We start from the raw sequence: 13,674 nt of genomic DNA, 5'->3' as shown, positions 1-13,674 counted from the left end.
TTATTCCTGATGGGGCGTTTCTTATTATTTTAATCCATGCGTCATGGGCTCTGATCGATCGAATGTGTGTGTTTAAAAAAAAAAAACCCAGCAGAAATCCAGAAAACTTATTTGAGAAACGGCCCTCTCAGTGCCTTTATGGGGGGGGGGGGGGGGGGGAAAGCGCAGTCTAATGTTTCGATCACTTCCATGTGTGACAGATTCCTAAGTTGTTTTCTAGCACAAAAGTAAAAGAACTGAAGAATGTCTTAACGGCACTCACACAGTAGTGGATAAGAGTAAGGTTTAGGCATTTAGGCAACAAAAACGAAATGCACAGGGACAGTATAGGTGGTACCTTGCTCAATAGTAGTAACTGTGAGAGGGATCTTGGAGTCCTAGTGGACAACCATTTAAATAGGAGCCAGCCGTGTGCAGCAGCTGCCAAAAAAGCCAACACAGTTCTAGGCTGCATCAACAGAGGGAGAGAATCAAGATCACGTGAAGTGTTAATACTACTTTATCATGCCTTAGTAAGGCCACACTTGGAATACGGCATTCAGTTTTGGTCACCACGATGTAGAAAAGATGTGGGGACTCTAGAAAGAGTGCAGAGAAGAGCAACAAAGATGATTAGGGGACTGGAGACTAAAACATATGAAGAACGGTTGCAGGAACTGGGTATGTCTAGTTTAATGAAAAGAAGGACTAGGGGAGACATGATAGCAGTCTTCCAATATCTCAGGGGTTGCCCCAAAGAAGAGGGAGTCAAGCTATTCTCCAAGGCACCTGAGGGTAGAACAAGAAGCAATGGGTGGAAACTAATCAAGGAGAGAAGCAACTTAGAACTGAGGGGAACTTTCCTGACAGTGAGAACAATTCATCAGGGGAACAGAAGCTGCCTCCAGAAGTTGTGAATGCCCCAACACTGGACGTCTTTAAGAAGATGTTGGATAGCTATTTGTCTGAAACGGTATAGGGTTTCCTGCCTAGGCAGGGGGTTGGACTAGAAGACCTCCACGGTCCCTTCCAACTCTGCTATTGTATTGTATTGCATTGCTGGTGGCATTTCTGAGAATGTTGCTGCGACACGGACAGTTCCAATTCCTAGAACTCACAGCCATACTGGCTAGAACAGAAGTGGGGACCTAATGCCCCCTTGAAGGATTTGTGGACTTCAATTCCCAGAATTCCTGAGCCGAGGGGAGGGGAACTGAATTCTGGGAGTTGAAGTAAACACGTCATAAAAGGGCCACCATTTCCCACGCCTGGGCTAGAGGCAGGGAGGGGTGGAATTGAAAAATGCTAGCAACCGGTTCTCCGTCCAGTTTGCTGGTGGCCATGGGGGCATGGCCTAGTTGGCTTCCTGCACCACGGTCGGGATGCGTGTATTTTTGCCCTCCCCAGGCTTCAGAGGCTTTCCTCGAACCTCTGGAAAGGCGAAAGCAGCCTCCCCCGGCGTCCGGAGGCCAGAAATGGACTCATTTTCAGACTTTCGGTACTTCCGGTAGGGCCATTTTTTTGCCCTCCCAGAGACTCCCGGGAGGAGCGAGGTGGGCGAGGCCAGCCAGTCCTTGCAACAACCGGTTGGGCGAACCAAATTAAAATTAACATCCGCTTCCCCCGAACCGGCTGAATCCCACCCCTCAGTTCAGTTCAGTTCAGTTTATTAAATTTATAAACCGCCCCCTCTCCCGGAAGGGACTGGCTGAGGAATTCTGGGAGTTGAAGTCCACGCCTCTTAAAGTTGCTGAAATCCCACATTCTATTGCATTTAATCTCCGAGGTGGCCTATTCTTTGCTTTATAACTTAAAAAGTTAAGATGTAAGATGGGGGAGGGCCTTTCCTGAGTGGGGGGGGGCACTACTGGTAATTCTAGGAACCCCCATTATGGGCCCTGCTACCAAACCATCCCCATGTTCACCGAAGGGCCGATTACTTCAAAAATTCGGAGTCATTCTCAGGCTATCGAAGACGGATCACCAGCTCAATGGCTTCATTATTCGCAGCTTTGTGTGTGTGTGTGTGTGTGTGTGTGTGATTGAACGGTGGAATTTAAGGCAGAGATTTCTGCTAGATACCAAAGAAATCCATTCATTCCTGTTAATAACTGAACAAGCCAGGGGAGGAAATGAATCATCTCGCAAATAAATAAACACGGAAAACCCAAGAGATTCCCAATTCACATTTTATACCCAAGAAACACACTTTTGGGCCTAAAAATCTGCAGTTCTGTGAATCCAGGGAATCCTGAGGGGCAGGCTGGGAGAAAACTGGGATTTTTCAAGACAGATCTACAGTGGCAGGTCTTGGCTTGCCCCACACAGCAGGGTTGTTGTTCTCCCATTGTCCAAAGAGCTTAATAGTGACGTTTCCTGCAGGGGCAAAGTGTGTGTCCTTGTGAGTGGACAAGGACAATTAAGGGGAAGACCAGAAAGGAGGAAGCAGCTGGGAGAAGGAAGAGAGGAAGGTTGGAAGGGAAGGAAGGAGAGAGAAAGCGGAAGGAGGGAGAAAAAGAAAAGGAAGGAAGGGGAATGAGGAGGAGGAGGTAGGAAGGAAAGAGGGAGGTGGAAAAGGAAGGGAGGGAAGGAATGAAGGAGGGAGGAGAGAAAAAAGGGAGAGAAAGAAAGAAGGGAAGGAGGGAGGGAAGAAAGGAGGGTGGGAAAAAATGTAGGAAAGAAGGGAAGGAGGGAGAGAGAAAAGAGGGAGGAAGGGAGCGAAAGAAAAGGGAAAAGGAGGGAGGGGAATAGGGAGAAGGACAAGATAGAAAGGAAGGAAAGAAAGAAAGGAAGGAAGGAGAGTGGAAGAGGAAGGGAAGGAAGGAGGAAGGAGAGAAAAAAGCGAGGGAGAGAAAGAAGGGAAGGAAAAGAAGGAGGGAAGAAGGGAGGGTGGGAGAGAAATGAGGGGAAGGGGTGAAGGAAGGAGAGAGAGAAAAGGGAGGGAGGGGAATAGGGAGGAGAAAGAAAGGAAGGGAAGAGGGAGAGTGGAAGAGGAAGGAAAGGAAAGGGAGGGAGGGAGGGAGAGAAAGAAGGGAAGGAGGGAGAGAAAGAAAAAGGAAAGATGGGACGGAGGGAGGGGAATAAGGAGAAGATGGAAAGGAAGGAAAGAGGGAGAGTGGAAGAAGGAGGGAAGGGTGGAGGGAGAGAGGAGAGAAAAAAGGGAGGGAGAGAAAGAAAGGAAGGAAGGGAGGGAGGGAAGGAAGGAGAGAAAGAAGGGGAGGGAGGGAGAGAGGCAGGAAGGGAAGGGAGATGGGAGGGATGGAAGGATGGGGGGAGGGAAGAAAGGAAGGAGAGAAAGAAGGGGAGGGAAGGAGGGAAGGAAAGAGAGAATGAAGGGAAGGGAGGGAGAGAGGGAGGGAGGGAAGAAAGGAAGGAGAGAAAGAAGGAAAGGAAGGAAGGCCCCCAAACCGCGGCTCGCATAAAGAGGAGCCGGGAGAAGCCCCCACCTGCCCGTCGTCTCTCGGCTGCCCCGAAGAGACCCTCCGCATTTGGGGCGGGGGGAAAGGAGGCCCGATCTCGCCCCTCCTTCCTCCCCGACCATCCACCGCCTTCCCATCCCGCGCGCGCCCGGCCTGCCCGGCTCTCCCCCCTGGTCCCCCCTCTCCCCTCCTCCTCCTCCTCCTCCTCCCGAAGAAAAAACACGGGGGGCGACCCATCTTCGCCCTCCCACCGCCCCAAAAGACCCCCAAAGAGGCTTCGCTTGCCCAGGTAAACTCCCGGCCGCCTTTCAGCCCCTTTTGCTTTCTTTCTTTCTTTCTTTCTTTCTTTCTTTCTTTCTTTCTTTCTTTCTTTCTTTCTTTCTTTCTTTCTCTCTTTCTCTCTTTCTCTCTCTCTCTCTCTCTCTCTCTCTCTTTCTTTCTCTTCTTTCTTCTTTCTCTTCCTCTTCTTCTGGGCAAACATCTTCCCTTCCCGAATGGAGAACCAAAGGGGGGAGGGGATTTTTTTTGGGGGGGGGGGTCTAGGATCTTTTCCCAGCTTTTTCCAACTGAGACCCCCTCCCCACCTCACCCCCATTTAAGCCAGCAAAGTCCAGGACACAGATTTGCGGGGGCTCCGGGGGGGGGGGGTCTCTTTCGCTCTCTCTCCCTCTCTTTCTCTTTCTCCCTCTTTCTTTCTTTCTTTCTTTCTTTCTTTCTTTCTTTCTTTCTTTCTTTCTCCCACTCTCTCCCTCTTTCTCTCTCTCCCTCTTTCTTTCTCTCCCTCTTTCTTTCTCTCTCCCTCTTCCTCTCTCTCTATCTTTCTTTCTCCCCCTCTTTCTCTCTTTCTCTATCTCCCTCCCACTTTCTCTGTCCCTCTTTCTTTCTCTTTCTCTCTCCCTCTTTCTTTCTTTCCTTCTCCCCCTCCTTCTCTCTCCCTCTTTCTTTCTTTCTTTCTTTCTTTCCTTCTCCCCCTCTCTCCCTCTTTTTCTCTCCCTTTCTCTTTCTCTCTCCCTCTTTCTTTCTTTCTTTCTTTCTCCCCCTCTCTCCCTCTTTCTCTCCCTCTTTCTTTCTCTTTCTCCCTCTCTTTCTTTCTCTCTCTTCTCTCTCTCTCTTTTTCCCCCTCTCTTTCTCTCTATCTCCCGCCCTCTTTCTTTCTCTTTCTCTCTCTCCCCCTCCCCCCTCTTTCTCTCCCTCTTTCTTTCTCTTTCTCCCTCTCCCCCTCCCTCTCTTTCTTTCTGTCTCTTCCTTTCTCTTTCTCTCTCTCACTCACTCTCTCCAAATCCCTCCCTCTGCTAGGTTTGCAGAATGTGAGGCATAATCCCCCCCCCCCAAGAAAAAACCCCGGTTTATAAAGGCCAGGTGTAGAAAGGAAACAGAAGAAAAAAAGAGGGGTGGGAGGGAGGGATAGGAAGAGTAAAGAAACTTTTAAAGAAAGAGAGGAGATTAGGAAAGATGGATCAAGGCGGAAGCAACTGGCTGACATATACACATTTTACTGTGCCGGTATGGCAGAAAGAATACCATGGTGTTACAGGATGAGGAGGGAGGGAGGAATAATCAGAAGGAAGGAAATGAGGGGAAGGGAGGAAAGGAAAAAGAAAATGAGGGGAAGGAAGGAAAAGGGAAGAAAGTAGAAGGAAAAGGAAGGAAGGAAGGAAGGAAGGAAGGAAGGAAGGAAGGAAGGAAAGAGGGGAAGGAAGGAAGGAAAAGGGAAGAAAAAGAAGGGAAGGAAGTAAGTTTAAAAAGCTCCTTTTTCACATCCTATAAATATAAAACATGCGTTTTTCCAACCTTACCCACTTTAAGATGTGTAGACTTCAACTCCCAGAATTCCCAGCCAGCATGCATTATTCCCTGCAGCAGGCATCCCATGCTGGCTGAGGGATTCTGGGAGTTGAAGTCCACCCATCCTAAAGCAGGCTAAGTTGGGAATCCCTGACATAGAGAGGAATCTATCATTATCTATCTATCTTCCTCCCTTCCTCCCTCTCTCCCTTCTTTCATCTACCTATCATCTCTCTCTCTCTATTATCTATTTATCTATCTACTGTATCTTGTCTCGCTATCATTATCTATCCTATCTATCTATCTATCTATCTATCTATCTATCTATCTATCTATCTACCTTCATTCGTTTGTTCTTTGCTGCAGCAAGCATCCCATGCTGGCTGAGGGATTCTGGGAGGTGAAGTCAACCAATCCTAAAGCAGGTCAAGTTGGGAATCCCTGACATAGAGAGGAATCTATCTATCGTTCTCTATCTACCCAGCCAGCCAGCCTTCATCTACCTATCATCTCTCTCTCTCTATCATCTATTTCTTTCTCTATCTTCTGTATCATGTCTCTCTGTCTATCATTATCTATTTATCATATCTATCTTCCTTCCTTCCATCATCTACCTATCATCTTTCTCTATCTTCTATTTATTTATCTACTATATCATCTCTCTCTCTATCTCTCTATCATTATCTATCTATCTATCTATCTATCTATCTATCTATCTATCCATCCATCCATCCAGCTATCCATCCATCCATCCAGCTATCCATCCATCCATCCAGCTATCCATCCATCCATCCACCCACCCATCCATCCACCCACCCATCCACCCACCCACCCACCCACCCAACTACATCTATCTATCTATCTATCTATCTATCTATCCATCCATCCATCCATCCATCCATCCATCTATCTATCTCTATCTCTATCCGTATCTATATCTATCTATCTATCTATCTATCTATCTATCTATCTATCTATCTATCTATCCACAGTATCTATCTATCTCTATCCGTATCTATATCTATCTATCTATCTATCTATCTATCTATCTATCTATCTATCATCTATCCATCCATCCACAGTATCTATCTATCTCTATCCGTATCTATATCTATCTATCTATCTATCCACAGTATCTATCTATCTCTATCCGTATCTATATCTATCTATCTATCTATCTATCTATCTATCTATCTATCTATCTATCTATCTATCATCTATCTATCTATCATCTATCTATCTATCATCTATCTATCTATCATCTATCTATCATCTATCTATCATCTATCTATCATCTATCTATCTATCTATCTATCTATCTATCTATCTATCCATCCATCCATCCATCCATCCATCCATCTATCTATCTATCTCTATCCCTATCTATATCTATCTATCTATCTATCTATCTATCTATCTATCTATCTATCTATCCACAGTATCTATCTATCTCTATCCGTATCTATATCTATCTATCTATCTATCTATCTATCTATCTATCTATCTATCCACAGTATCTATCTATCTCTATCCGTATCTATATCTATCTATCTATCTATCTATCATCTATCCATCCATCCACAGTATCTATCTATCTCTATCCGTATCTATATCTATCTATCTATCTATCTATCCACAGTATCTATCTATCTCTATCCGTATCTATATCTATCTATCTATCTATCTATCTATCTATCTATCTATCCACAGTATCTATCTATCTCTATCCGTATCTATATCTATCTATCTATCTATCTATCTATCTATCTATCTATCTATCTATCTATCTATCTATCATCTATCTATCTATCATCTATCTATCTATCTATCTATCTATCTATCTTCCATCTATCTATCTATCTATCTATCTATCTATCTATCTATCTATCTATCATCTATCTATCTATCTATCTATCTATCTATCATCTATCTTCTATCTATCTATCTATCTATCTACTGTATCTATCTATCTATCTATCTATCTATCTATCTATCTATCTATCTATCTATCTATCTATCTATCTTCTATCTATCTATCTATCTATCATCTATCTATCTTCCATCTATCTATCTATCTATCTATCTATCTATCTATCTATCTATCTATCTATCATCTATCTTAATTCCCTTGCAGGTGCAGCTGGCAACCATGCACTGGTGGGTGATTGTGCTTTTCGGGGCAGCCGGATGGGCTCTGGGTGCCCACAGCAAAGGGTGCAATAAAGCACTTTGTGCCAGTGACGTCAGCAAGTGTTTGCTGCAGGTAAGGCGCTGCGACAATCTGGGTGCAAACATTTGGGTTTGAGAAACAAACGCGTCCTAATTACAGGTAGTCCTTGAATTACGACCACAATTGAGCCCCGAATATTTGTTGCCGGGGGAGACATTTGGTGGGTGAGTTTTGCCCCGTTTGACAACTTTCGTTGCCCCGTTGGTTAAGTTAACCCCTGCAGTTATTAAGTTAGTAACGCGGTCATTAAGTGGCTTCCCCGTTGACTTTGCTCATCGGAAGGTCGCACAAGGGGGTAACATAACCCTGGGACGCTGCAACCGTCGTAAGTGTGAACCAGTTGTCAAGCATCCGTCTGTAAACTAGGCGACCACGAGGATGCTGCAACGATCGTCAGGGTGAACCACGGTCGTAAGTCTCTTTTTTTCCAACATCAAATGGTCACTAAACAAATGGCCGTATGTCGAGGACTACCTGTTATTTCAGTTTTGTGGTCTGTGACGCCTCTCTTTGGCTGCGAGCGTTGACTGCGCGCAGAAGCCTGAATTATTATTTGGAGGGGGGGGGGAGAAAATCGCCGTTGCCATAACCCATATTTTGGTGACTTCTCCCGGCAGGAAATGTGCCAATGCAAAGCCAATCGTACTCGTTGCTGTCGGCAGTGCGCGTTCTGCCTGGCTAAACTCTGGGAGCCTTGCTGTGAGTGTGTAGGTGAGATGACTCGCCCTCTGGTTGGGAAGGGGCACAGGGTGGGATACAGGAACCGGTGGGCGGGGGGAAATCTTCCTAGCCCGTTTTCTCAAACTTTCAGCCTTCTCCCTGACGGGTTTCAATTTCTCACTTGTTGTGGCCTGCCAGGGGAATCGGCAGAAGATTCGGACAGTGAGGAGGTTGGGGAGGAAGATGGGCCAGTCCTGGAGTCTGGGGAAGGCTCTGATGAGGGCTCTGTGTCGGAGGCAGAGAGGGGGCCAATGGCCGTCTGCCAGTTATCAGCTGCCTTCGGAGTCGGACATCAGTGAGGCAGAAGAACAGCTGGAGCCTGTTCCCAGGGTGCGCGTGGGCAGAGTTGCCAGACGAAGGGAGCAGCTAAGGAACAGGGGTTGACTTGGGAGGAAGGCCACAGGTGGATGATGAATGGCCCCTCCCAGAGGAAATAAAAGAGGGAGCGCCAGGGGAGTGGAGTTTGCAGGAGGCCATTAGTTCGCTTCATTGGTTCGGGACTCTCTGAGACTCCTTGCCAAGTTGTGCAGATCTCGGCCTGGCAGCTCTCCAAGCCAGATAAGGTCTGTGACCGTAAATCCTCCTTTGAAAGACTTTGCTGGATGTGAATGAGAGGAATTCACAGGAAATGAATCAAAAGGGTTTTTGTCGGGACGAGGAGTTTGCATCCTGCTCTTGGGAAGTCTCAGTCAGAACAGACACCATTCTCAGGTTGGGAAAATCTTACCAAGACTCCTCGCCTTACGACCGCAGTTGAGCCCACAATTTACATCAGTAAGTTGTGACACTTGTTCAATGGGTTTTGCCCCGTTTAACCACCTTCCTTGCCACCGTTGTTAAGCGAATCGTTGTGGTTTTGTTAAGTTCGTCGCAGAGTTGGGAAGCGAATCTGGGCTTCCCCGTTGACTTTCCTTGTCAGAAGGTCGCAAAAGGGGATCAGGTGTCTCCAGGAGGCTGAGACCATCATACCTACGTGCCGATTCTCGTGGGTCCGAATTTTGATCGCAGTGACCATGGGGAGGCTGCAACTGTTGTGAGGTGGAATCATAAGTTTCTGTTTTTTCCAGTCCTGTTGTAACTTTGAATGGTCACTAAGTGAATGATTGTTAAATCATTGATCAATTGATTGATCAACCAGAATATAGAATAAAATAGAGTACAGTAGAATTGGAATTGGAATGGAATAGGAATAGGAATAGGAACAGGAACAAAACAAGAACAGAACAAGAACATAGAATAGAGTGGAGTGGAGTGGAGTGGAGTGGAGTGGAGTGGAGTGGAGTAGAGTAGAGTAGAGTAGAGTAGAGTAGAGTAGAGTTGGAATTGGAATTGGAATTGGAATTGGAATGGAAAGGAATAGAATAGAATAGAAAATATGGAATGGAATGGAATAGAATAGGAATAGGAACAGGAACAAAACAAGAACAGAGCAAGACCAGAACAAGAACACAGAATAGAATAGAATTAGGAATAGGAACAAGAACAGAACAAGAACAGAACATATAATAGAATAGAATTAGGAATAGGAACAGGAACAAAACAGGAACAGAGCAAGACCAGAACAAGAACACAGAATAGAATAGAATTAGGAATAGGAACAGGAACAAAACAGGAACAGAGCAAGACCAGAACAAGAATAGAATAGAATTAGGAATAGGAACAGGAAGAGAACAAGAACAGAACAAAACATAGAATAGAATAGAATAGAATTAGGAACAGGAACAAAACAGGAAAAGAACAAGAACAGAACGAGAACAGAATATAGAATAGAACAGAACATAGGAATAGAGCATAGGAATAGAATAGAACAAAACAGGAGTAGAGTAGAATAAGAATAGAAATAAGAATAGAGTAGAGTAGAATAGAATAACAGTATAATAGAACTGTAAGGAACCTTAGAGGTCTTCTAGTCCAGCCCCCTATACCATTTCAGACAAGTGACTGTCCAGTCTCTTCTGAAAAACCTCCAGTGATTGAGCACCCACGACTTCTGGTGGCAAGCTGTTCCACTGGTTAATTGAGACTCTTTTCATTTGTGACCTTCTGACAACTGCAGGGATTCACTTAAAACCTCTTGGCCAGAAAAGTCATACAACGTAGGGCAAAACTCGCTTAACAACTGTCTTGCTTAGCAGTGAAAATGTTGGGCTCCACGGTGGTCGTACGTCGAGGACCACCTGTCATTCAAGTGTCCTTTGTTCCTCGCCGTTTCCTTCTTGTTGTCACTCATCTCCAGGCCTGTGCGATGAACGCATCTCATCAGCTCCCCACCCGTCTCAACGGAGTTCCATGCACGATTTGGCGTCTCCGGTACCGTCTCTTTTCCGGGCCCTCCTGGCGCTCTCCAACAATCACCCTGTGCTCGGCTGGAGCATCGCGACTCTGCCATTAGAAGAGGAACTTCGGCAAAACCACCTGGATACCGGACACCTTCTGCTGGGACCCCATACAGGTATGCCCAGAGTGGGAGGGTCATCGGGAATAACAAGAGTCGGAAGGGAACTTGGAGGTCTTCTAGTCCAACCCCCCTGCTCAAGCAGAAAACCCTATAACCATTCCAGCCAAATGGCTCTCCAATCTCTTCTTAAAAGCCTCCGGTGGTTGAAGCACCCACAACTTCTGATTCCACTGGTTAATTGTTCTCCCTGTTTGGAAGTTTCTCCTTAATTCCAGCTGGCTTCTCTCCTTGATGAGTTTCCATCCCTTGTTTCCAATATACCCCCCAGTATACTGAAGTGACTGTTTCTTGATCTTCTTTCTGTCACTGGGTAAATTGGGAAATGACAGAAAAACAGAATAACGGGAGTGGGAAGGGTTCTTGGAGGTCCTCTAGTCTAGCCCAACCTCCTGTTCAAGTAGGGAACCCTATAACATTCCAGACACATGGCTATCCAACATCTTCTTAAAGACTTCCAGTGTTGGGGCATTCACAACTTCTGGAGGCAACTTCTGTTCCATTGATGAATTGTCCTCACTGTCAGGAAATTTCTCCTCAGTTCTAAGTTGCTTCTCTCCTTGATTAGTTTCCACCCATTGCTTCTTGTTCTACCCTCAGGTGCCTTGGAGAATAGTTTGACTCCCTCTTCTTTGGGGCAACCCCTGAGATATTGGAAGACTGCTATCATGTCTCCCCTAATCCTTCTTTTCATTCAACTAGACATAAGAAATTCCTGCAACCGTTCTTCCTAATTGTTCTGTCCGGAACTTTCTCCTTAGTTCTAGGTTGCTTCTCTCCTTGATTAGTTTCTATCCATTATTCCTTGTCTGGCCGTGGGGTGCTTTGGAAAGTAGGTTGAACCCCCCCTCTCCTCTTCGTGGCAGCTCCTCAAATATGGGAAGGCTGCTATCACGTCTCCCTTAGTCCTTCTTTTCATTAAACTAGACATACCCAATTCCGGCTTCATGTTTTAGCCTCCAGTCCCCGAATCATCTTTGTTGCTCTTTCCTCTTTATCGAGGCTTCCCGAGAGCAGGAAGCAAACTCCTTGTCCTGACAAAAAAGCCCTTTTGTTAATTCACTGTGAATTCTTCTCATTTACATCCAGCAAAGTCTTTCAAAGGAGGATTTACGGTCACAGACCTTATCTGGCTTGGAGAGTTACCAGGCCGAGATCTGCAAAACTTGGCAAGGAGTCTCGTAGAGTCTCGAACCAATGAAGGGAACGAATGGCCTCCTGCAAACTCCACTCCCCTGGCGCTCCCTCTTTTATTTCCTCTGGGAGGGGCCGTTCATCGTCCACCTGCGGCCTTACTCCCAAGTCGACCCCTGTTCTTTATCTATTCCCTTCGTCTGGCAACTCTGCGCATGCGCACACAGGGAACAGGCTCCAGCTGTTCTTCTGCCTCACGGATGTCCGACTCCGAAGGCAGCTGATAACTGTCGGACGGCCTTGACCCCACCTCTGTCTCCGACACAGAGCCCTCATCTGAGCCTTCCCCAGACTCCAGGACTGGCCCATCTTCCTCCCCAACCTCCTCGCTGTCCGAATCTGCTGCCAGATTTGCTGGTCGGCCACAACATTCTTCTCTGCCCTCTTTCCAGAGTCTCAACATCCTTTTTTATAGAGAAATGTATAGAGAAATGTTCTGATAGAGCAATTAATCAGTGGAACTGCTTGCTCGCAGAAGTTGCAAATGCTTGAGGTTTTGAAGACGAGATTGGACAACCATTTTGTTTGAAATGGGATCAGGTTTCCTGCTTGAGCCGGGGTTGGACTAGAAGACCTCCAAGGTCCCTGCCAACTCTGTGCTTCGGTTATCGACCTTTCTCTTTCTCGTTGGCAGACCTGGCACTCCCGGATGCCGCCGCCGCCGCCAAGGGCCCGAATGCCACGGCGCCAGCTTGCCAGTCCATTTACTTCAACGACTGCCTGTCCATGAGCCGCTGCCGGGCAGCCTGCCAGTCGGTGGGCGCCTGGCGTTACCGGTGGTTTCACAGCGCCTGCTGCCAATGCTTGGGGCCGGATTGCCGGGGCTACGGAGGTGCCCACGCTAATTGCTCCAATTGCCAGGACTGAGCAGTGTTGCTTTTGCCTTCCTTGACGCGCAAAGCGTCGCGTCGCCCCCGCTTTTCCGCGCAGCCTCCCCGGCAAACCGCATTGCAGCCATTACAGGTAGTCCTCGACGGACAGCCACAAGGGAGCGCAACATTTCCGTTGTGAAGCGAGGCATTTGTGACGTGTGTTTGGCCCAATTTTACCACCTTGTTAAGTGACTCGCCGCGGTTGATAACTTAGTAACGCGGTTGTTAAGCGAACCTTGTCCGAAGGTCGCCAAAGGGTGACCTTGGGACACAGCCAGGGTCGTAAAGTGTGAATCGGCTGCCAAGCATCTGAATTTTGATCCCAGAGTCACGGGCTTGTTGCAAAGGTCGTAAGTGTGAAACACGGCCCTAAGTCACTTTTTTTTCCAGTGCCTTTGTACCTTTGAATGGCCACTAAATGAACTGCTGTAAGTCGAGGACTTCGCTGTATTGCTTCCTGCTTCAGCCTGCTTCCAAACCCAGATATTTTCAGCAGCAGGAACAAGTTTCGGGGGCCACAGAAGACCCCCTACCCAGCCTAGTCTTTCCCTCTGCAGCTGGGGAGGGGGTCCATCTGTCCTTGAACCTCACCTGGGACATTTTTCCTTCCTCCACCCCCCCCTCCTCAGTTTTGCTGAAATCAGCTGACCTCAGCCCTGTGCACGAATCCTCAAATCCTTTCGTTTCATGATTCAAATATCTCTGTAGTCTTTTGTAGTAATAAAAATAATGGGGGAAAACAGGATTGTCTGAATAGTATCCGAGGCACAAAGTTGGCGTGGAAGCGAATGAGCTACGCCGTCCATCATAGGATCTGGGCTACGTCGAACACGGATAAGTTTTTGCTTTGCTAGACTTAAATTCAAATGAGGATTAACTCAAGAGGTAACTCCAGGTTCCGACTAGCCCACAGCTAAATTGGGAGCTGTTTGGGGCATTGCACCTGGTGTTTCTGGGTTTAGCGAGTTGCGTGAAGCTGACCCGCTTGCTGTCGTCGTCGTTAAAAGGAGCTTACTGAGC

The 13,674-nt window shown here is 46.8% G+C and overlaps 1 protein-coding gene across 1 annotated transcript; it reads left to right on the top strand.

Annotated features, from left to right (window-relative positions):
• Nucleotides 1-3,561: 3,561 nt before the first annotated feature.
• Nucleotides 3,562-13,386, top strand: LOC309400835 (twisted gastrulation protein homolog 1-like). Its single transcript, XM_081969535.1, has 5 exons — nucleotides 3,562-3,687; nucleotides 7,318-7,446; nucleotides 8,031-8,112; nucleotides 10,370-10,585; nucleotides 12,417-13,386. The coding sequence occupies exons 2-5, from the start codon at nucleotides 7,333-7,335 to the stop codon at nucleotides 12,647-12,649; spliced, it is 645 nt and encodes a 214-aa protein (XP_081825661.1). The 5' UTR covers nucleotides 3,562-3,687; nucleotides 7,318-7,332; the 3' UTR covers nucleotides 12,650-13,386.
• Nucleotides 13,387-13,674: the final 288 nt, after the last annotated feature.

This window comes from Natrix helvetica (assembly GCF_964273705.1).
Source record: "Natrix helvetica genome assembly, chromosome: W".
Taxonomy (NCBI): Eukaryota; Metazoa; Chordata; class Lepidosauria; order Squamata; family Natricidae; genus Natrix; species Natrix helvetica.
Note: the sequence above shows the minus strand (reverse complement) of the source record. Positions and strands in the feature narration are given on the sequence as shown.